At 48.2% G+C, this 23619-nt stretch overlaps 1 protein-coding gene and 1 long non-coding RNA gene across 3 annotated transcripts; one reads left to right on the top strand and one right to left on the bottom strand.

Annotated features, from left to right (window-relative positions):
• Window positions 1–1126: 1126 nt before the first annotated feature.
• Window positions 1127–20203, bottom strand: LOC128311812 (uncharacterized). 2 transcript variants are annotated; one of them, XR_008290437.1, is made up of 4 exons: window positions 17486–20203; window positions 15770–15985; window positions 5412–5637; window positions 1127–2586 (listed from the first exon to the last, which is right to left on the bottom strand). It is a non-coding gene; the product is annotated as an uncharacterized LOC128311812 (long non-coding RNA). The 2 variants fall into 2 exon arrangements; XR_008290438.1 differs by lacking the exons at window positions 1127–2586; window positions 5412–5637 and adding an exon at window positions 10414–10643.
• Window positions 18315–22735, top strand: TMEM86A (transmembrane protein 86A). Its single transcript, XM_027073005.2, has 3 exons — window positions 18315–18445; window positions 20575–20839; window positions 21200–22735. Exons 1-3 carry the CDS (start codon window positions 18425–18427, stop codon window positions 21634–21636), a joined length of 723 nt encoding a protein of 240 aa, XP_026928806.1. The 5' UTR covers window positions 18315–18424; the 3' UTR covers window positions 21637–22735.
• Window positions 22736–23619: the final 884 nt, after the last annotated feature.

Here is a 23619-nt window from a genome sequence, read left to right as displayed (position 1 = left end):
TGATGTCACAGTTCATGGGTTCGAGCCCCTGACAGCTCAGTCTGGAGCCTGCTTTGGACTCTGTGTTTTCCTCTCTCTCTCTCTGCCCCTCCCCTGCTTGTGTTCTTTCTCTCTCTTAAAAATAAATAAACATTAAAAAAAAAAAGACAAGATAATGTCTTCATTTTTTTTCTTAGAATTAAAAGGAAAAAAATGAACTTTTAGGTTAAAGAAGAAGCTTCAGTATTTGTTATGGACTGAATTGTGTTCTCCCCAAATTCATATGTTGAAATCCTAGTCCCCAGTGTAATATAGTGTGCCTATATTTAGAAATAGGGCCTTTACGGAGGTAATTAAGGCTAAATGAAGTCATAAGAGTGAGACCCTAATCCCACAGGACCAGTGTCCTTCTAAGGAGAAAAAGGGATACTCAAAAGTTCTCTCTCTCCACGTCCACACAGACTAAAGGCCATGTGAGCACACAGCAAGAAGATGGCCATCTGAAAGCCAGGAAGAGAGGTCTTGCTAGACACTAACTGATGGGCCCTGCAGTCGGGCCTTGGCATTCTCTTGGAACAGGCCTTTAGAGTAATGACAGGGAAAGAAGACTGCTCTGGGTTGTTAAGTGTGCTAATGTGAGGCTTGGCCCGGCTGTAGCCACTTTGCTATTACAAGGGAAGCTGACATACTGAAGAAGATAAAGGTCACAGAAAATGCAGTCAGAGCTCTGAGCCTTCATCCCTAAAAAAATTAAGAAAAAAAATTTTCTTTACCAAGTAATACAAACATGCATTCCATTTTAAAAGTTAAATAGAAAATTTATTTTTAATAAAAGTAGTCCTTGGTGGCTCAGTCAGTTAAACACCTGACCCTTGATTTCAGCTCAGGTCATGATTTCACGGTCTTGAGATTGAGCCCCTGTGTGGAGCTCTGTGCTGAGCGTGGAGCCTGCTTGGGTTTCTCTCTCCCCCCCTCTCTCTGCCCCTCCCCTGCTCGCGCTCCCTCCTCCCTCTCTCTCAAAAAAAAAAAAACTTTTAAAAAAGCAGTCTTTTATCCCACCCCTTTCCATCCCCACCCACCCCCCCCCCCTCAGTGGCAACCTCCCTCATCTCTTCTGGATGCTTCCACAGTATTCATGTGTCTTTATAATTGCTGTTTTTGTTTTTACTCTAATTATAATAACAGGAACTGACACACGTAAAGTGCTTAATAAATGGTAGCTTTAATGTCAGAAATCATCAAAGCAACCCAATGAGGAAAATATTATTCTCTTGATGAGGAAACCTGAGCTCCAGAGAAGATGTTACTTTCACGAGATTTCACACCTTGTACGTGGCCGGAGTCAGGATTCAAATCCAGAGCCCAGGTCTTAACCACAGTGATTTATGTATCACCTGCAACCATAGTTTTGAAAACTGCCAGGTTGGAATGTGGCACAGTAGAACTTGCTAAGAATAAAGGAGGTAAGGCGGGGTGACGATGGGGACCCAGATTTAGCGGGAGGCCTTAGAATAGGGTTGCCTGATAAATTACCTGACACCTAGTTAAATTTGGATTTCAGATAAACCATGCATAGTTTTTAGAAATAAGTAGGTACCAGCCAAAAAGTTATTGGTCATTTATATGAAATTCATATTTAACTAGAGATCCTGATTTTTTTATTTGGGAACTAAGGGCATGATTCCAACTGGGAGTTAAACCCCCAGCGTGGAGCCTGCAACTAGAGCATCTGCGAGGAACTGTGGTAAATCCAACCCCTGTCACTAGGCGGCAGTAGAGAACCGAGCAGGACAGGGGGAGGAACTACAGGTGTGTGGAGAGCAGGTCTAGGGAAGGGCCTTGTGACTGCCAAGGATCTCAAATCAAACCACAAAAGAAGAAACAGGCAGGTCACAGAAAGAACAGCTTATGCATGACTAATAAACGTGAGAGGAGGCTGAATCCATTCATAATTAAATGACTAAACCTAATGAGATGTTTCCCACCTCTCAAATTGGCAAAAATAAAAATATCAAAAGGATTAGTAACAGTGTTGTGAAAGTGTGAGGAAATACTATGTGAGTGGAGACTGATGCATCATCTTTGGATTAATATCAAAATCAAAAATGCATGCTGCCTTTAGCCAGTGATTTAGCTCTTTCTTAGGGATTTATCAAACAGCTTTGCTCATACACAGAGATTCATTGTTGTACTAGCCAAAACCTAGTACAGCCTAAATATCTACCCAATGGGGACTGATTAACACGTGGTAACATATCAAGGTAACGGGATACCATGCAGCCATTTAATTAATGGTGTAGATCTGTGGTATATACATCTGTTGGTGAGCAGCACACATACACTGATGAGGAAAGAATTCCAGGATATTCTGCCAAGTGAATAAAGCAAGAGGAACATCATCATACATAGTTTTTCCAGTTTGTGTGTAACGGAGAGGGGAGGGAGGAGACCGATTTATAAATTAATTGAACATTTTGTAAGGATATCCAAGAAACCATCCACAATGGTTCTCCCTGGGGAGGGAGGCAGGGGGTGAAGGATGGGAAGGAAACTTACTGTGCACTCTTCTCCTCCTCCTTCTTCTTCTTTACTACAGACAGGTATTACCTTAGAAATTTAAAATAAAAAAGAAGTTTGAAAAAACAGAGAATGTCAGTGTTAGACTAACAGAAAGAAGGAAAAGTATCCAAAAAAATAAGATGGAGAAAGAAATGGACTCAGCCTTGGGGTGCCTGTGTGGCTCAGTCGGTTGGGCGTCAGACTTCCGCTCAGGTCATGATCTCATGGTTCGTGGGTTCGAGCCCCGTGTCGGGCTCTGTGCTGACAGCTCGGAGCCTGGAGACTGCTCTGGGTTCTGGGTCTCCTCCTCTCTCTCTGTCCCTCCCATGCTCATGCTCTCTCTCTGTCTCTCAATAATAAAGAAACGTTAAAAAAATTAAAAAAAAAAAAGAAATGGACTCAGCCTCTGGGGTTGGAGTGAGTCATCAAGCAGTAGCAAGCTGGGCAGGTCTGTCCAGAACACCTAGAAAAAAACCTTTGGTTTCCAGGACACCTGGCCTGGCCTCCCTTGGCGTAAGCTGGGAAGATGATCACAGTTTCAGGACTCAAGAAGCTGCTGGGAGGTGGACTTGCCCACTGGTCCCTTCTTGGGCAGCTCAAGGATAAGACATTCATAAAAACTTTAGGTGAATGAGGCCAGCACAGGGCAGGGCCTGAAACCTCTTTTCACCTGAGTACCTTTCTTCAACTAACACAGTCTTGGACATCACTTACATTTTAAATTTCACGAAGAGTTCGTGGTCAGCTTAGCCACTCAGGCTAGAAGATGAACAGTAGCAAGAAAAGAAATGCAGGGGGGCCTGAGGTATGGGCAGTGCTAAGAGAGGGAAACAGGAAGAAGTTTAGTTCAGGAGACAGAGTTTAGAATGAGAACAGTGGGTCTCAAACTGTATACTCCAGACAGGGCCCTAAACATTGAAAAACATAGACTCTACCTCCTACCACTTAAGTAATTGAGAAATAAAAAGGTATATGGGGCGCCTGGGTGGCTCAGTTAGCTAAGAATCTAACTTCAGCTCACGTCATCATCTCATGGTTCATGGGTTCAAGCCCCGTGTTGGGCTCTGTGCTGACAGCTCAGAGCCTAGAGCCTGCTTTGGATTCTGTGTCTCCCTCTCTCTGCCCCTCCTCTGGTCCCACTTTCTCTCTCTCTCTCTCTCTCTCTCTCTCTCTCTCTCAGAAATGAATAAATGTTAAAAAAAATTTTTTTAAACAGGTATGGAAGTCCAGCAAAGTTCTGAATTTTCCCATTGTGATGACTCTGATCTTTTAAATACCAAACATAAAATTGTTTTCTAACGTTTCTGCTTCCCTTATTTGCTGAACTTGTGCTTTAGTCTCTCCACTGGATAACTCCTTGCTGTCTGCAGACTACTGGTATTAGAATCATCTGGCTTTTTGATGGCTACGTCCGTGCTACTAAATGGGAAGCTCTAGAGGTGGGTCCAGGAAAGTGAATTTTCACCAGATGAAGAAATAAGAGCAATAATAAATATGGTCATAGCTGGTCTCCAAGGTGCCTCCATGACTTTCGCCTCCTGATATTCACACCCTTGTCTAGTTTCCTCCCACATTGTACCGGGGCCAGCATATGGCAAAAGTGAAGCCATGTCACTTCTGAGATTAGGTTATGAATGATTTAGGCTTCCATCTGGAGTGTCCGCTTTCCTTCTCTTTCTTGGATCTGTCACTCTGGAGAACCCAATTTCTGTGTTGTGAACAGCCCTGCGGAGAGGCCCAAATAGCAAGGATAAGAAGCCTCTGTCCTGCGATGAATGGATAAGGAAGATGTGAGACACACACACACACACACACACACACACACACACACACACACACACACTGGAGTATTACTCGGCACTCAAAAAGAACGAAATCTTGCCATTTGCAACTACGTGGATGGAACTAGAGGGTGTTATGCTGAGTGAAATTAGTCAGAGAAAGACAAGTATCATATAACTTCACTCATGGAATTTAAGATACAAAACAGATGAACATAAGGGAAAGGAAGCAAAAATAATATGAAAATAGGGAGGGGAACAAAACATAAGAGATTCTTAAATACAGAGAACAAACTGAGGGTTGCCGGAGGAGTTGTGGGTGGGGGGATGGGCTAAATGGGTGAGGGGCATTAAGGAGGGCACTTGTTGGGGTGAGCACTGGGTATGATATGTAGGGGATGAATCACTGGGATCTACTCCTGAAATCATTATTGCACTATATCTAACTAACTTGGATGTAAATTTAAAAAATTAGAAAAAAAAGGAGCCTCTGTCCCACTAAGAACTGAAACTTGCCAGCAACCAGGTGACAGGTTGGGAGTGTGTGATGAGTATGGAGATGACTATTGTCCCAGGCCACCAGCTGACATCTTGGCAAAACCTCATGAGAGACTCTGAGCCAGATTTCTTTTTCTCTGCTAAGCCACTTCTGGATTCCTGATCCTTAGAAACAGTGAGATAATCCAGGTCTATCTTTTTCAGCTGCTAAGTTTAGGGATAATTTGTTAAGCAGAAATAGATATATATATATATATATATTTACCAGAACCGTGCTTGGGTGCAATAATTATCAGAAAAAAATTTATATTTCTTGCAAAAAATGCACTCCCAAATGTCCTCAGAGGAGCTGAATTAGTTGACCATAAAGCATAATGTTTTCCATTTAGATTTTGGAGCATTCCTGCCAAATGCCACGTTTTAAAATTTAGGCACAATGAACACTAAGGCAGCCTTTCTGACAATTAATTGCCATTAAAGCAGTTTCCCTCTTCTGTGAGTTTGTTTACTTATTTGCGTCAATAAAATCACGCCATCAGCATGAATGACCGAAAGGAAAAAAAAAAAAAGGCCAAGAGAATTTAAATGACTTACATGGATTCTCACAGTGGTTAGTTGACTTGCTAAGCCCGGAATGGAGCCTGGGCCTTTAGACACCTGCACTGGAGCCAATGACTATAGCTTGAGGTTTTCTCTCTTTACTTGGTGAGCTCCTATCCGGTTCCATGCATTCCAGTCATATACACAAGGTGGGGCTGGGCTGCAGGTCCTGAAGGCGCCTTGGATGTCAGTGTAGACTTTACCAGCTGCATGACGTGACCTTTGGAGGAGAGAGGGAAGCTGTGGCTTAAGGGGCTGAATGTTATTGGACCCCTCCCACCAGCTCCTCCGCCTGTGCTCATTTCTGCTGCGCTGGGAAGCAGGGGTAGAACAAGGAGGGAGTGTGAGAACCATCTACACCTGACATCAAATCCTGGCTCTCCCAGTTTCTTGCCGTGTGATCTTAGACTAGCAACGTGGCCTTTCTCTACCCGAGCTCCTTATTTTCACTAATTAATTAATGCATTCATGCAATGACACGTTTAGTTAAAAATACTTATTGAGAACTTACTAGGCATAGAATTACGTAGTGGACAAAACAAAGTCCCTTGTCTTCAAGAGCGTTCATTTCAGCAGATGTGGAGGGTCGTTGGGGAGGCAGACAACAGGAAAACTCATAAATTATGTCGCGTGGGGATGGTTGTAGGTGTCACTAAAGACAATAAAAAGAGGGCAACATGATAGAGTGACTGGGGTGCTGCTTATCTGTAAAAGGAGATGGTAATTCCTACTTTACAGGGTTGATCTAAAGATCACATAAGATGTAACATATGAAGCGCTCGGTGTTGTGCCTGAGACAGAGTACTATAATGGTAACAATTATTGAGTCCTTGTTATGTAATAGACACCATTCCAAGTAGCACAGCTATATTAACTCATGTAATCACCTGGTTTTAGGGATGAGCTAAGGCACAGTTATGTTGCATTACTTTCCTAAGGTCAGATAGTAAACAGATAGTAGAGTTGGAACATGAACCCTAACATTCCGACCTCAGAGCCTATGTTTTCAATGGATTTGCTAGACGTCAGTGGTTCTCTCTGCCTTCTATAACTTGATTTATGGAAGAGGGAGGGACCCAGAGTGGGGCATATTCAATTTTGTTGGAGGTGGGGGGCTGGAGGCCAGGTGGGACCTAGGGCAGCTTGTGGAGCAAATGCAAGGGCATCTGGAGAGTGAGTAACCATGTGACCTGGTGATGCAAGTGATGACAAAGAAGTTGACAGCTGAGGATAATGAAGTCATGAGCTACTGGGATGAAGAGGGTGCTTAATTAGCTCAGGCTGCTGTCACACAATACCATAGACTAGGTCACGTAAACAATAGATGTTTTGTTTCTCGCAGTTCTGGAGGCTGAAGTCTGAGGTTAGGGTGCCAGCACAGTTGGGTTCTGCTGAGTACTCTCTTCCTGGCTTGCAGCCTGTTGTCTTCTAGCTGTGTCTTCAACATGGCAGAGAGAGAGGACAACCTCTCTGGCGTCTCTTATGAGGGCACTAATCCCACCATGATAGCCTTACCCTCGTGACCTCACCCAACCCTAATTACCTCCCAAAGGCCCCATCTCCAAATACCATCACATTGGGGGTTAGGGCTTCATTATAAAAACTTGGAGAGGCATACAATTCCGCCCACGGCAGAGGGGATGGACAGGACCTACGGAACTTATTGCCAGAATCTAGATCCACGAAGCTTTCACGGGCAGGAATCTAACAGAGATTAAACATAATAGGAGAAAGGCCAAGCCCTGGATTTGAGGGGAAAAGTTGCAAAGTCAAAGACTGGGAGAAAATATTTTGGATTTAATTAACAACAAGTTCAGCCCAAGCAGGTAGGGCAATGTGGCCACCAAAAGAGCTGACCTTTCTCCTCTGGCCAGATGCAGACATTCTTGGGACAACATTATATTTGGGCACTCCTACAACACAGTCCTAAGGTGTTTTAGGAAAAGCTGTAGTATGGGGTCTCCCTACCCCTATCACCTCAAAACAAATCCTTCTATCTGCAAACCTCTTCCCCAGGTATTTTCAAACAGAGTGTCAGCGGGGCGCCTGGGTGGCTCAGTCGGTTAAGCGCCCGACTTCAGCTCAGGTCACGATCTCACGGTCCGTGAGTTCGAGCCCCGCGTTGGGCTCTGGGCTGATGGCTCAGAGCCTGGAGCCTGCTTCCGATTCTGTGTCTCCCTCTTTCTCTGCCTCTCCCCCGTTCATGCTGTGTCTCTCTCTGTCTCAAAAATAAATAAGCGTTAAAAAAATTAAAAAAAACAGACTGTCAGCTTATTATTTGTCGACTTTCCGAAGTGTGGACGTATTAATTTTTAACTATGTGTTACATAATGTGCCACTATATGCTAGGTCTTTGTATGATAATAGACAGCAGGACTTAAAATTTAAGAAAAATACCTGAAATTTTAATTTGAGAAAATTACAGTTAAGAACAAGCCCAGGATTATTTTATTTTAGTGGTACGAAACTACTTTCAGGCCAGCTCACAGAACATTTAGGAATCCCTGGAGTCCTGCAGGGACACTGTTTGAGAACCATTACTTTACAATCGTCTCTATTCTTTTTTTTTTTTTTTAATGTTTATTTATTTTTGAGAGAGACAGAGACAGAGCAGGAGTTGGGGAAGGGCACAGAGAGAGAGGGAGACACAGAATACGAAGCAGGCTCCAGGCTCTGAGCTGTTGGCACAGAGCTCGCACTCACGAACCGTGAGATCATGACCTGAGCAGAAGTTGGATGCTTGACTGACTGAGCCACCCGGGTGCCCCTAATCATCTCCATTCTTGTCAACAACGTCACCGCCTCATTAACTGTGGACTTTTTCCCTCTGGCCACAATATCCAGTCCTTCCCCTTCTCTCTCTTCATCATTTCCCCCTGACCTTCATCATTTCTAATTCTCCTCCCTCCATGGGACCCCGACGGGCTATATGGCATGTATACTCAAACATTCATTCATTCATTCATTTAGCCAGCAAGTATTTTTGAGAACCTACTATGTGCCAGGCTCTATGTTAAAAACTGACGGTACAACGATGGCCAGAACCAGGCATGGTCTCAAGTCTTATGGGACTTCTAGTCTAGTTGGGGAGAAGATCAGCAGGTCCAATTAATTACGCTCATGATTTTAAATTGAGATGACATCTACGAAAGGACAAATTGAGGGGCGCCTGGGTGGCTCAGTGGGTTGAGCGTCTGACTTCAGCTCAGGTCATGATCTCAGCGCGGAGCCCCTGTTTCAGATCATCTGTGCCTCTCTCTCTCTCTCTGCCCTTCTCCTGCTCACGCACACTCTCTTTCTCTCAAACATAAATTAACTTTAAAAACGACAACAACAACAACAAACCATCTCTCCATAAGTGAGTGGATAAACAAATGGTAGCGCGGCCGTAAATGGAATATTATTACAAACAAACAAACAAAGAACAAATTGATACAGGTGTGAAAAGGGCAAATACCAAAGGCTGCTAATAAACAAGTTCGGTCACCTTTATTCGTAAAGTTACAGAATCATAAGGTAGAGAAGTCATAGGGAGATAATTATCACAAGTTGGGGGGTGAATTCAAAGTCTTAGGATAAACACAGTATATAACTTTGAGTAAATAACCCAGTTTCACAGCACAAACATTGTAACAAAAGTAGTTTCCTATAAATATATTTATGGTCTCAAGGTTGTTAGTCAGCAATCCTTGAAACCATTAAAACCAACCTGTCCTATTATAAAAGTCATTTGATAGTAAACAAAAAACTCAAGTTTATAATGACAGGATATAAATAAATATAGGTTTAACAGAAACTTTACAGTAACTGATACATCAGTATTCTCCATGCTTTTCGTTATCCAAGATGTAAGGCCAGCTAAGCACTTTATCTCCAAGCGCCTATGTCCACAGTCTTAGAAGATTCCTCATTGGGGCACCTGGGTGGCTCAGTCGGTTAAGCATCTGACTTCAGCTCAGGTCATGATCTCATGGTTCATGAGTCTGAGCCTGTCATCGGGCTCTCTGCTCTCAGCACAGAGCCTGGTTTGGGTCCTCTGACTCTCCCTCTCTCTGCCCCTCACTCGCTCATGTGCACATGTGCTCTCTCTCTCTCATTCTCTCTCTCCCTCCTCCCTCTCTCAAATATAAACAAACATTTAAAACAATCATCTCTCAACCCTCTACTGCCACCACTCCGACTTACATCTTTTCCAACTTTCTCCTGAGCTACTAGGACAGCTTCCTGATTGTTCTCTTTGCCCCCAGTATTGACGGTGCCATCCCACTCTCCATACTGGTTGCTTTCAAAAAATGAGCTTTCTACAGTGAAAATCTGTTCGTTCACCCCCATCTGCAAATCTTCACGGCTCTCCCTGGACTTGATCATGATTTGAAACTTCTTGGCAGTGCAGGCCCGCCACAATCCAGTGCCCAGACACACACCTCTTCCTGCGTCATTTCCCACCACCCGCCCTGGCACCCTATGCCCCAGACGTACCTAGTCACACTCTGTCCCACCTTTATGTCTTTGCACATATCCACTGTTCTGCCTGGTAGACCTGGCTTAGTCTCCAAGCCCTGGGAAACCTTCTCAGACATCTGCGGCTGCGGCTGTGGGTAGTGTAAGTTACCCTTCGGTTAACCCTTTCTTTGGTGCCTCTTTCATCACGAGTCCCCGCAGCTATTTATTGATTTCTATGCTTGTATCCAGCACAGAGGTGCTCAAACTTCAGTGTGCATATGAATCCTTTGGGGAGCTCATTAAAACACGGATGCCGGAGCCCCACCCCAAAGCTACTGAGGCAGAACTCCTGCGTGAAGTTCTGTCATCTGTATGTTTAATAAGCTTCCCAAGTGACTCTGATGCACTGCAAAGCTTGGGAATGTTGAGAGGTCCCACTTGTGTTCGGAAAAGACTGTTGCCTAAGTCACTGCAGGCAGATAAATGCCCCCCCCCGCACCCCCCAGAGGAGGGTAAGCACTATATACCGAGCACTTATTCAGATCAGGTACCTTATTTACTTTTCTCATTAAACTCCCACAAAAACTCTCTAAGGGAGCTACTCATTTCTCCAAAGGAAATGGAGACTCAGAAAGATTAAACCATGTGCCCAAGAGAAACTGGGTGGTGCTGCTGCCCTCCAGAGCTGCTTCTATGACATCCACACTGCCGTGGCCAGTGCCCCTCTCTCTCTCTCTCTCTCTGTGCCTCATTTTTCATGGTGCCCAAATGCCTGCTGCTCGCCTAGAAGAAATGGGAAAAATATAAGTAATATGGCCCTGTTCACTAAGCTGAAGTCTATTTAAAGGATTGGCCTCAATTCTGAGATTTTCTTTTTCTTATTTTAGGGTTAAAATGTTTTTTTTTTCCCTTTACAAAGTGATGGTGATAGCATTTGTTTTCCCTGTTTTAGTCTTTACGCGGCAAAATAAAAAATTGGCAACCCTGGTTCAGTGTCCTTTTTTCTTAAATTAGACTTGTTCTGGAAATCCTTAAATGTGGCACTGCCGATTTCAATGCAGTCTTCCTTCTACAGTGTGAGCCTGTTTCCCTGGCTCATCCTGCAGCAAGTGGAGATCACTCATAACACTTCTCTGCACAATGGAGTTTTGGATATTGTTGCCCAGTGGGATGTGTATGTGTCCGTGTGTGTCTGTGTTAGTAACGGAGAAGAATGGGCAGATTTTTCAGGGATGGGAGAACTGGTCAGCATCCCCACTTGACTGCTGCCTTCCCTCCCTTTCTGAGCCCGGCTAAGTGGGGTGGGGGGTGGGGATCGGGAGCCATTACGGTCGGGGGTGGGAAGAGGGGAATGGGCACAACTCTAGCTCTTTTGTTTTGCAGTCTAAACCCTATTGTAATATATGAGCACAACATGCTCCCAAAGCCCTCTCTTGTCCTGATGGGGGGCAGGAAGCCGAGCTGGAATAGAAAAGGGTTTGGAGAGGGCTGAGGTAACACAAATAATTCTCCTGGCCCCTGCGCGGGGTGCCTCAACCTCGCTGCCTTTGCCCTGGTCCCATTAGGAGGAATCCCCTGGAGAAAGTCCAACCAGTCACTGTTGTCCCTGCCCAATTTTCTGGTCTAGGGAGATCTGAGGAGAGGAGGCAGCATGGAAATGGGAAGCTGAGGCCATGGTCATTACGTTGGCCGTTCCCCCTAGACTGTGAACTCCATGAGGACAGGGAAGGTCTGTTTTGTTCATGTCTGTGTCCCAGATACGGCCTGGCCCATTGTAAGTGGTTAGTAAATACCAGTTACATGAATGAATGGTTGTATCTGAGTTGGGTAACAGAAGAAGGGCCTGGGCAGGGGACATCATCTGTTTGGGAAGATGGGGTCTTTGAGAGGAAGAGACAGGAGGGTCTGCTCTGGCCTGTTACCCTAAGACTGTTCCTCAGGCACTGGTGTTAAGGGGATAATTACTCACTCAGGGTTCTGGGGCTTAATGAGTGGGATCATCTAGGGTTTTTGTGTTTTTTCTTCAAAGACTATCCTCTTGCTCAAACCCCAGATAGTTCTCCTTTCTTGTTTCTACTTCCTCATATTAACATCCCAACAAGGAAGAAGGAACAACACAAAAAAACAACCCTGAGAGCGTAGGGTCTGGATGGAGAGGGAAGGTGATGGACTGAGGTTGGTGAGACAGCTGAACTTGGGTGACCCCAGTGTAGGACTGACTAAAACATTTGAACTTCACAGAGCTAGGGACTCTAGAAGCTTGGGTGTTAGAGGTCATCCAATCCCATACACCCCATTGAAATCAGGGATCCCTCCTGGGGCATCTCTGGTATTGAACCACATTAGGAGACCCTTGGTTTGGTAGCTTTACAGTCAGAGAAATCCACTTAGGTGTCAAGGCCTCATGATGCCCTTGTCAACAGACAAAGGAAAGGAAAGAGGAGTAAAAACCCAGCTGTATCTGTCCCCAAGACCAGAAGTCAACCAAAGATCTCAGAATGTCCTTAGGGACACTGACCCACATACTATCTCAAGACAGCATTAAAATTTAGCCCTGAGTGGGGCACCTGGGTGGCTCAGTCAGTTGGGCGTCAGACTTCGGCTCAGATCATGATCTCGCGGTCTGTGAGTTCGGGCCCCACATCAGGCTCTGTGCTGACAGCTCGGAGCCTGGACCCTGCTTCTGATTCTGTGTCTCCCTCTCTCTCTCTGCCCCTCCCCTGCTCACACTGTCTCTCTCTGTCTCTCAAAAATAAATAAATGTAAAAAAAATGTAAAAAAAAATTTAGCCTTGAGTGACTGGAAAGATGAGTCCTGCTAAAATCTTTGTCTTTTTTCTAAAGGCTCCAGGAGCAGACCCTGCATCATGGGCTACACCAGCAACTCCAGGGCTCACCTGCCAGGCCCACGTGGGCTCCAGCATGACAGAGGCATTCTGGAATGGATGTCTTCACAGGAAGGGTGACACCGGGATTTTGTTTGTTTGTTTTTTTTAATTTTTTTTAACGTTTATTTATTTTTGAGACAGGGGGAGACAGAGCATGAACGGGGGAGGGGCAGAGAGAGAGGGAAACACAGAATCGGAAGCAGGCTCCAGGCTCTTGAGCCATCAGCCCAGAGCCCGACGCGGGGCTCGAACTCACAGACCGCGAGATTGTGACCTGAGCTGAAGTTGGATGCCCAACCGACTGAGCCACCCAGGCGCCCCAACACTGGGATTTTGCATTCCTAGGCTGACTCCTGTAAGCAGAGAAGGACCTGTACGAATGCCCTGGGCTGGGATTGGGGGAGTTGAACCTCATACAGACCATGAGTTGATGAACCACCCAGTCAGGAATGGAGATGAGTTATTGTCCTCTGTCTTCAAAGCTTTTGACCTACCACAATGGGGAAGCAGAACTACCATCTGCCATGTGTCCTAGAAGGAGGTGTCCAAACACAAATCCGCATATCATCTGTGTCTGGTGTGTCTGTCTCTTTCCTTGTGAGTGTACTTGGCCATGGGTGTATCTGGGTACAGCCAGATACATCCTCAGCATATCTTTTCACCTGCGTGTTTGTTTCTTTTCTGGTTCTCCTTTTTTTCCCCTCTTAAATATCAGGTCCCTCGGGGCTTGGTCTGGTCCGTCTTCTCTACTCTCTCAAGACCTCTCCCTGGTTAATCACATCCACACATCTTCAGTATGGCTATGAATTCCAAATCTATATCCCTATCTTCATCTTGGTCCTGAGCCCCAGATTTGTATCCAGGTCCTCCCAAATATGCACTTGGCTGACACACATTCAACTTGCTTCTAACAACTCACCAATGACCCCACAGTGTTATCAGAACTTCTGAACTTGTCACACCCTCCTGAACGCCTCTTCACTGGTATCTAATTTTCTTCCCTAGATTCACATGTGGGACAGGAGTGGGATGGGATTTGGTAGGGTGGCTCTGAGAGTTGGCTAAAAGGTAAACAATTTAGAGCTGGATGACAATGCCACGTGGAGTCAGCCAGGTGAGCACAAAGTATCCTGTTGAAAAACCACAGGAATCAGAGCTACTGGGTTAGCTAAGCCCCACAGGAGAAAGCGAGGCTAGTCCAGAATGATGGTTGGTCACCATTTCTATGCGTTATCCATGTTTCTGGTGTGTAAGAGCTGGGAACAATCAGAGAAGCTAAGGGACAGAAGACACCTAGCTTACTGTCATCTATAGATCGAGACCAAACTCTTTAGCAGAATATCCCTATCCTTTGTGACCTGGATCATGCTTACTTCTACAGGCTCACTCTTTCCACTTTTCCAGCTTATGCCAGTACTACAGGCATTTCCTAGAGTTCAGTGTGTCTTTTGGGCTCCTATGTTCATGTGCCATTGCCTTTGCCTAGAACGTTATTTCCATTGATGTTTACTCAGTAAAGACCAATTCAACCTTTTGGAGTTAGCCCCAGTTCCTCAATGCCTCCAGGCACAACGAGTGATTCTGACATCTTTCTAATGTCACCTAAAACATACCTTTATACCTAAATTATTTCAATTGCCACACTACATAATAATCATTTACTTGCCTGCCTGAACTGAACTGTGTGCTCTACAAGAACAGAACCTATATCTTACTGCAGTTTTTAGCCCCCAGCATCTAAATAGTGGATCGTACATACTTGCAGCCCAGTAAACATTTGTTGGATGGATGAATGAATGGGTGAATGGACTTACACTCTTACAGGGGAGATAGACAAGTAAAGAAAAAAGTCACAAAATTGTGAGGAAAAGACCATGATAACAGGTCATTTTGGGTACAGAAAGGAAGGGATGCCTGATTTCAGGCCCCTATCCCACTTTCTGTTCCCTGTAATATGCAATTCAACACAAAAACACTAAACGGTAAAATAAAATTTTATTTAATTTATTTTCTTTAAAATTTTTTTAATGTTTATTTATTTTTGACAGAGAGAGACAGAGCATGAATGGGGGAGGGGCAGAGAGAGAGGGAGACACAGAATCCGAAGCAGGCTCCAGGCTCTGAGCCGTCAGCACAGAGCCTGGCGTGGGGCCCGAACTCACAGACTGAGAGATCATGACCTGAGCCAAAGTTGGACGCTCAACCGACTGAGCCACCCAGGCGTCCCAATCAATTTATTTCCTTAAGTAGGCTTCACGCCCAGTGCAGAGCCCAACTCGTGGCCTGAAGATCAAGACCTGAGCTGAGATCAAGAGTCAGATTCTTGGGGCGCCTGGGTGGCTCAGTTGGTTAAGCGTCCGACTTCGGCTCAGGTCATGATCTCACGGTCCGTGGGTTCGAGCCCACATCGGGCTCTGTGCTGACAGCTCAGAGCCTGGAGCCTGTTTCCGATTCTGTGTCTCCCTCTCTCTCTGCCCCTCCCCTCCTCATGCTCTGTCTCTCTCTGTCCCAAAAATAAATAAAAACGTTTAAAAAATTTTTTAAAAAGTCAGATGCTTAACCGACTGAGCCACCCAGGTGCCCCTAAACTTTTATTTTTGAAACAAACAAGAAGTCTTATCCACAGACATGAAATTGCATAAGCTCCTTCTTTTTGGGAAGGGGGCATCACCTTTGCTTTGTTGGCAACTGTATCAGTCCAGGTGCATGTACACTCAAGAATACAACAGAAGAGGGGTGCCTGGGTGGCTCAGTCAGTTAAGCGTCCAACTTCGGCTCAGGTCATGATCTTGCAGTTCATGAGTTAAAGCCCTGCCTTGGGTTCTGCACTGATAGCTCAGAGGCTGGAACCTGCTTTGAATTCTGTGTCTCCCTCTCTCTCTGCCCTTCCCCCGCTCATGGTCTGTCTCTCTCTTTCTCAAAAATAAACATTAAAAAAAATACAACAGAAGAGAATGTAATGACTCTTAGCAGAGATGTGGGCAGGGTTAAGGAAAACAGTTAAGGCTGGAGAGGCACCTACCTAAAGACCAGCAACAGCAGGGAGAGGTTGCCATCCCTGAGGTCCAGCGCAGGAGCCTGGAGGTGTAGCCATGGAGAAGCACAGCCATCGCCAGAACTTCAGCTCAGCCCAGCAAGCTGGTGAGGGGGAACCCCACCCATGCTTTCCTTCCACCTTCAGATCTGCCTCTGACTCTCATGAGCCAAGCTCAGTCAGAAGCCAGAGGGCAAGTGAGACCTGGAAATACAGTTCATAGAGGTCAGTTTCCAGGGGTAGGGTAGAGAAGGGCCGAGAATGGAACTGGGTAGTGAGAGGACAGAGAATAACCAGCATTGGGGGATATGCCCCTGCTTTGCATGTGACCCATACATATGATTATTGCCTATTGAGTAATCAAGCATTGGCTCAGGCCCTGCAGATGACATTTCTAGGTCTTATGTAATTGGGTATTTGGGTATCCAAGCTTATTAAGATCTGTGCCACTCAATTAGTAGGTCTGGGGTAGGACAAGGGTATGTACGTTTTTAAAAAGTTTCCCAAGTAATTTTGACAGGTCTCGCTCGTTAAGAACCACTTTTATAGTCCCATTCTCTCATGTTTATCACAGGGAAACTAACATGAAGAAAAATGAAAAGTGCCCTGACTCAGCCATGCTCTGAGAACTATCCCTTAGGTGACAATAAAGGGTTTGACTGGAAAACTGAAATGTCTGCCCATATCTTCTAGCCCTATTTCTCCATTTTCTGATGAGGACACACAGGCTCCAAAGATGGAATGATGTGCCCAGTTACACAGCTAGGGAGTCACAGAGATTTACATAGCTAGTAAATCACTAGCACTAAGTACAGTATTGGTAACTCTCAATCCAATCTTTTTCTTAGGCAGGACACTGCAGGAAGGAGTGTGTGTGTGTGTGTGTGTGTGTGTGTGTGTGTGCACGCGCGCGCGCGCGCGCGCTGCACCAGGTCCCCAGGGCAGCAATTCTAGTTTCCCATTCTGGTAAGGTAGGTCTCCCCACAGACCCTGACTGGGGATAAAGCAGAGCAGGCAGAGTTCACTGCCCACTGAGGCTCTATGCAGAAGGGGCCTGGAGGGGATGGGGGAAGGCTGTGGGTGACCCCCAATCTCAAGTCTTGATTCTCACCCTATTGCCCCTGGCTCTGAATCTCTGGTTGTCAATTCCATCACTGAAAGAGGGCTCCTCCCCACTCCAAGTGGGTGTCAGGTCAGCACAGGCTTTGAGGAAAGCTGGGCAGGTCCCAAAAGAGAAAGAGGCCCATTGTGGGAGGCTCACAGAAGGTAGCCTATAGGCTTCTCCTGGCCCAGCATGAGGTTGGGGTCCAGCACTAGGGCCTTAGTGTCATCCCAGGATGTTTAAAACTCCTTGTTGGCTACTAATTAGGGCTAATTAGGGCTGCTTACTCCCTCCCACCCAACCCGAGTCCCCAAAGCCTGGCACACAGCTACTTCCCTCCTACTGCAGGTCAAAGACCCCCAGTCATACTTTAAGAAGTATCTGAAATCTCTGTCTTCAGGAAGCCTCTTGGACTTGTATTTCCTGACACCAACAGCCCGCTCGTCCCCATGCTACACAACACGTTGGGCTTGGGAGGAAACTTACAGATTATGCATTCATCTTATATATAAGGAAATCAAAGCCAGAGAGGGGAAGTGATTTACCAATCACACAGCATGCAAGTGGCAAAACTGGGACTAGATTTCAGTCCATTTGCATACCTGTCCACCCATGTAATTCCCATGATTCTGATGAGACTTGGTTCCAAATGTGCCTGTGTACCTTTAGTCTGTGTAATACAGACATTAAATTTGCTTAAGCCGGATTTTTGAGAAAGTTAGTATACTCCTTCGGGTCCTTAAGTATGCTCAGGTCTGCCTGTCAAGTCATTCTGGTATGTTCTCATGTTACTGTCTTCTCTGAGCTATGAGAGGCGTGTGCCCAAGAGCAATTAAGTATCGGTGCTCCGGAGGCTGCTGCGTGCCTGTATATGTGTCCCTGTTTTTACCATGAGGGATGGGAGTCCAAATGCGGTTTCTGGGTTTGTGTCTGAGTACTTGTATGATGCCTAAAGGTAATTGTAATTCTGTACATGTTTGTATATACGTTAGGACTACGAGTCTATGGGCTGCTGTGTACCTATTTGAGTGTCTCTTTTCAGCTTGAAGACTGTGTGTACCCTGCCCATTGTGTGTCCTGTAGACATGTGTGGGTATGCAGTGAAGGTTGTGGGTCTAATCGTAACTATGTCCGTGTGTACTGCATGTTTAAAGACGGGAGGGAATCGCCTTGTATCCCCAGGGTTAGGAGAAGATGTGTGTGGCCGCGTGCACACTACAGGAATGTGTTTGTCTCTCAGTCAAGCTCGGCCCTCGTCCAGGGCCTGGGGGGGTCACGGTCACGTTCTGGGATGCCCTGGCACAGGTTCCCAGAGGGGCGGGGTCTCTAGCGCCCCGCCCCCCGACTCCAGGCCGCTCATTGGCCGTGGGTGCTATGACGTCGTGGGGATCGCAGACAGAAACCCCAGCGCCCGGCGAGCGGGAGGTGTTGTCCGTCACCCCGGGCTTTGTTACGTCTTTGCCTACTCACCTGGCCGCGGGCGCGTCCTGGCCGCTGCAGCCCGGAGCGGAGTGCCAGCCGCTGCCGCCGCCGCCGCCGCCATGGTGTCCCCAGTCACTGTGGTGAGTGCGCGAGCGAGCGAGCCAGTGTCCGGCGCCCACCGGCCTGGGGACTGGGCTGCGGCAGGCCAGGCCGCCGGGGGCCGTGGAAGGGGCAGGGATCTCGCGGCGGTCGGCGTCCCCGGGAGGGAGGTGGGCGCTGTCAAGGCCCCCCCCCCCACCGCTCCCCGGACCCGCGGCGCCCCTCCTCCACGCAGCCCCTGCCCGCCCGCCCGCCCGCCGGAGGGAGGAAAACAGTGGGCATGTGACTCGGAAGCGTGACTTTGTTGATGTCTGTGTGTCTGAAGCGGGTCGGAGGGCTGGTTGCCGGGGAGAGGTAGAGGACAGCAGCTGGCCGGCGGTTCTGCGTGGGCAGACCACAGGGAGGCGTGGGAGAGGGCGTGGGAGAGGGCGGGGAGGGCAGGAGGGTGACTGGGCCCTCCTGGGAATCCTGGCCCAAATCTGTTCCCTCGGTTCCTTATCTCATAAACAAGTCTGGGGCGGGGGAGGGGATGTCCCTGAGTCCAAGCAGCATTGGTAATGTGCTGGAGGAAGAGGGGTCATTCTCTCTTGACATTGCTTCCCATTCAGACTTTCTCAACTCGAACGTTTGTCTCTTTTCCCCACCCTTCCTCTTCTAGTGTTGGATTCTCTATGATTGTCAAAGTCTCGCCAGCTACTACTGCCTGTTTCTCCTCATAGGACACATGGGGCTGGGGGACGGGTGGTATGGAGCAGACCTTGATGCTTCCAAGGGCAGGCTGGTGGTTGATGGGGAGAACTGGGGACTGTGTGGCTGTCCATCTCCTCCAGTCTCCTCCTCCGCCCATGCGCCCTGACGAGCCTGGATGGGGGGAGATCTCCATAGGAAGGGACTTAGTCATCTTTTCTCCCTGCTCTCACTCCCGTCAGAGCAAGGGCAGGCTTGGACCTTGGACCTACCCATCTACCTCTTCCCAACCTCCTTCATCACAGTCCGATCAGCCGTCAGGTAACTGGCAGTCTGGAAGTCAGTGTGTTCCCAGAGCCTTGTGCTGGACAGCTCACCCAGCCAGAGGCACAATCATTTTGGGCAGAATGTGGGTATACAGGGAACCTCAACCGTTCTGAACCATCCACAGAGACCCTGTACCAGAAGCCCAAGCAAAGGAGCTTCAGGGTGTCACAGATTGAGGATATCTGCAGTAGCCCCCCTCCCTAGCTTGGAGAGTACCTGCAGTGGCCTTAGACACACCTTTCTTTAGTGGCCCTCCCCCCTGATCCGTCTGAGGCCAAGTCAGCTGCTGTTACTTCCCCCCTCTCAGTTCCACATCTCCTCCCAGCCAGTCTGCTGGCTCCAGCGCAAAAGCTGGAAAGAGAACTCCTCCCCCGCTTCCTGCCTCTTTCTGATGAGCTCTTGAGTTGCTCTTGTTCTCAGAGAAATGAGACTGACCGACAGACAACCCCCTGCAACTCTCCAATCCCTGAAATCCTTCTCTAGCCAGCATCCGCATCTCCTCTCCTTGCCCTTCTTGGTACCTTTAGGCTGGTACCTTTAGGGGCAGCTGGAGTGGAGGCTGAGGAGCAGACTGGCCAAGGAAAGAGCCTGTGGGGGCTGAGGTGCCCACCCTCACACATTGCTGGCACTCACCCGGTGTTGCCAGGGCCCTAAGCCTGTGCCCTGGCCCCACTGCAGAAGATCACAAGGCGGCTAGTTGTGGCGTCTCTGTGGTTTCCTGCTGACTTCACTCCATTCCAGACAGCTGGTGGCTGATGGTGGCAGAGACGGGTTAAAGGGGTTTTGGAGGGACAGGGAGGGGCCAGGAAAGGAGAAGCATTGGCCTGCGGGAGGGGACTTTGTCCCAAGACCTGTTTTCTGCTCAGTGAGTGCCCATTCTGGTCCTGCCCTAGGGCCAAGAGTGGATGTGGGCAGCAGGAAAGCGGAGCCCCTCCCCTTCCTAATCAATTAAGCCTCAGGGTGATGATGGGCATGTTCACACTCTGCTGGCTAGTTGGGACAGGCCAGACTGAATTTCTGCGTGTCAACCCTCCCTACTTGGAAGGTGGGCCTGGCTCTGGGGTATACGTCTGGGCTGAGGGTGCCGGCTCTGAACACATCTGTGATCTTCTGAGCTCGTAAGTGCTGAGTGCTGCCCTTGTCCTATGTCCTCCAGGTGAAGAGTGAGGGACCCAAGCTGGTGCCCTTCTTCAAGGCCACCTGCGTGTATTTTGTGCTCTGGCTGCCCTCGTCCAGCCCATCGTGGGTCAGCGCCCTCATCAAGTGCCTGCCCATCTTCTGCCTCTGGCTCTTCCTTCTGGCCCATGGCCTAGGATTCCTGCTGACCCACCCCAGTGCCACCCGCATCTTTGTGGGGCTCGTCTTCTCCGCTCTAGGTGATGCCTTCCTCATCTGGCAAGACCAGGGCTACTTTGTGCACGGTCAGTTGCCATAGTAGCTGTTTGGGAGGAATCCTGGGGTTGGGCGCCAGAGGGTCTTAGGTGGCCAAGGATTTGGGAGAGGGAGCTTTTGAACAAGAATATGGGGCATCTGAGGGGTTGTGAGGCCAAAGACCGTGGGACCCTTATTGGAGGATTGCCTTACAGAGGATCTGGTGATCGGCTCTGGAGTTCCTCAGGGGAGGGCGTGGTATCTTTACCTTTGTGGATTTCTTCCCACCCCTGATACTCCCCAAACAAAGTTCCTGGGTTATCCTAAGCACTCCCCCCCCCCCCACCCCATGTCTCTCATTACTCATCCGAGCCTGCCCTCAGCATCCCCTCATCCCCTCTCACTCCCAGGTCTGCTGATGTTTGCTGTGACCCACATGCTCTACGCCTCGGCCTTTGGCATGCGGCCACTGGCTCTTCGGACAGGTCTGGTGATGGCAGTGCTGTCGGGCCTGTGCTATGCTCTTCTCTACCCAGGCCTCTCAGGTGCCTTCACCTACCTGGTGGGGGTCTATGTGGCCCTTATCAGTTTCATGGGCTGGCGGGCTATGGCAGGACTACGGCTGGTTGGGGCAGCCTGGCGCTGGACTGAGCTGGCAGCAGGCAGTGGTGCACTGCTCTTTATCATCTCAGACCTGACCATCGCCCTCAACAAGTTCTGCTTCCCTGTGCCCTACTCGCGGGCACTCATCATGTCCACCTACTATGCTGCCCAGATGCTCATCGCCTTGTCAGCTGTTGAGAGCCGGGAGCCAGTGGAAGACTACAGACTGAGCAAGGCCAATTGAGAAGCCAGGGTGTGGTTACCCCTCTCTCCTCCTGGGGGAGGGGTCCAGAACCTGCAAGAACTGAGTCAGGATGGCTGCAGGACTGACCTGGAGAGTAGATACCACTGGGGAAATGTACACGTTTGAAGGGGGGTAAGCAGGAAAAGGATCTCTCTAGCAAAGTTGGTGTTCCAGAACAATGCTTACAGTTAAAAAGAGCCAGCCTAATTCTCCTTGCTGGAGCCAGAATTAGACATCTCCCCACCTCTAACCCCATAGGGGCTGTCAAAGCCCCTCCAGAGGGCAATGGTGCTCAGCGTCTTGACCTCCCCCCGCTTCTAGATGGAAGAGTCTGACTCACCCCACTCCCATTCTTTCTGATCTGCACAAGAGTCGAGTGAAGAGGGGAGAAATCTGACCTGAGATGACCCAAACCCAGGGCTTGAAACCCGTTTCACAGGCCCCTAGGTGAGAAGACTGGATGAGAATGGAATCTTTCTTTCCCTCATCTATCCTTGTTACTTGAACTATCTCTGTTTCTAAGTGGTGGGTGGGAAGGTGAAGGGGTGTCTGCCCAGGTGGGGAAGACTGGGGACTTCACTGGCCTAGGAGCTTGGGCTATCAATGATTCAAGTTGGTCCCATCTCTCTCAGAGGCCAGTCCAGAGCTCAGGCCCACCACCACCACCGCCACCTTTAGACCCTATCCCCAGGGTTAGGGTGAACTATACCAAAGGAAGGGGCCAGCCTGTATGTGTGTCTGTGCGTGTGAATTTCTGTGTGTGTGTGTGTGTGTGTGTGTGTGTGTGTGTGGTCTGTCTCCCAGACTGTCTGGGTCTTTCTGTGCCATCTGTCTCTGTCCTGCTGTCTAAGTCTTATAGGGAGAGGGCCTCAGGGAGTTGCTGAGGGGGTGCTGAGCCTGGCTTAGAGAGCTGGGACCCCATCCCACCACCATCAGTGCTTTCTTCTCTGCCCCTTCTGCACTGGGAGCAAGAGGAGAGGGCTCCAATGACATTCTAGGGTCATAAGACCTAAGGCACATTCAATGCAAAAGGAGCAAGGATGGGACAACGCCATCCTTTGCTGTTCATGTGAAAAAAATAAAAACCAAGGGCCACTGGCTGCTCTGCTTGTCTGCTTGCGTGGCGTATGCCTGTCCTGGAGAGAAAGGGGTGGGGGCATGGTGCCAGGGGCCCTGGATGTCCTTACAGCCTGGGTCACAGTGCTGGCCAGTGCATCTTGGCGCCAGGCTGGCTCCCTGGCTCTGGTGACATGGTGCCTGTTGGAGTGGGTCTCCCTTCCCTGGTCACGTGTATGGGTGTGGATATAATTCAGGAGGGTGGGGGATGGGCAGTATTTGCCACCATCCGATTTTGTCTTTGATGCATTCCCCTGTGCACGGACACCTAGCACCTTTGCTGACTCTTAGTGACCCAGTGCCCTCTACTGCTGCCCGCCTCCTCCCGGACCTACTGCCTGTTCCAAAATGATCCAGATTCCCTTCAAGTGTTTCCTCTCTCCTTGAACTCTGGGCTCCATTAAACAGTGGGGAGGAGTAAGATTAGATTAGCTGATTTGTACTTTAGATGGGAAGCTCTGGCAAAATAATGTGTCACCCTGTTCCAGGGGCATTTGCATCTTAATGGGCAGTGCTCTGACCCAGAAGCAGAGAGGAAAGCCTTGGGTGGTGGTGAATATGCCATTGGTAAAAGGGTTGTAGAGTCGTGGGGACAGGATAGAGGAGGCTCAGCCCCGTGTGGGTGGTGGGTGAATTAGTGATTTTCAGACTAGGATTTTTACAGAGATACCTGATGGGAGACAGGAAAAGGATAAGTAGAAGAGAGTGGCCCAGAGACAACCCCCCCCCCCATCCTTGTTTGGAGTCCAGTAGTTTCTTACAATTTTTTTTTTAATTGGGAAGATTCTGCAGTAAAACCTAAGTATGAGACCTAGTGAGCTGGATGACCAATCGTTTCTAGCTTTGAGAAGCATTAATTCCCAAATA

Source organism: Acinonyx jubatus, chromosome D1, assembly GCF_027475565.1.
Source record: "Acinonyx jubatus isolate Ajub_Pintada_27869175 chromosome D1, VMU_Ajub_asm_v1.0, whole genome shotgun sequence".
Classification (NCBI taxonomy): domain Eukaryota; kingdom Metazoa; phylum Chordata; class Mammalia; order Carnivora; family Felidae; genus Acinonyx; species Acinonyx jubatus.
The sequence above is the reverse complement of the archived record's forward strand: the minus strand, read 5'-3'. Positions and strand labels throughout refer to the sequence as shown.

Excerpts from the sequence above, each read along its gene's own strand:
- TMEM86A (XM_027073005.2), top strand. The coding sequence starts at position 18,425 with ATGGTGTCCCCAGTCACTGTG. Across the intron at positions 18,446-20,574 it reads TGGTGTCCCCAGTCACTGTG|GTGAAGAGTGAGGGACCCAA; the intron begins GTGAGTGCGCGA and ends TATGTCCTCCAG. Across the intron at positions 20,840-21,199 it reads CCAGGGCTACTTTGTGCACG|GTCTGCTGATGTTTGCTGTG; the intron begins GTCAGTTGCCAT and ends TCTCACTCCCAG.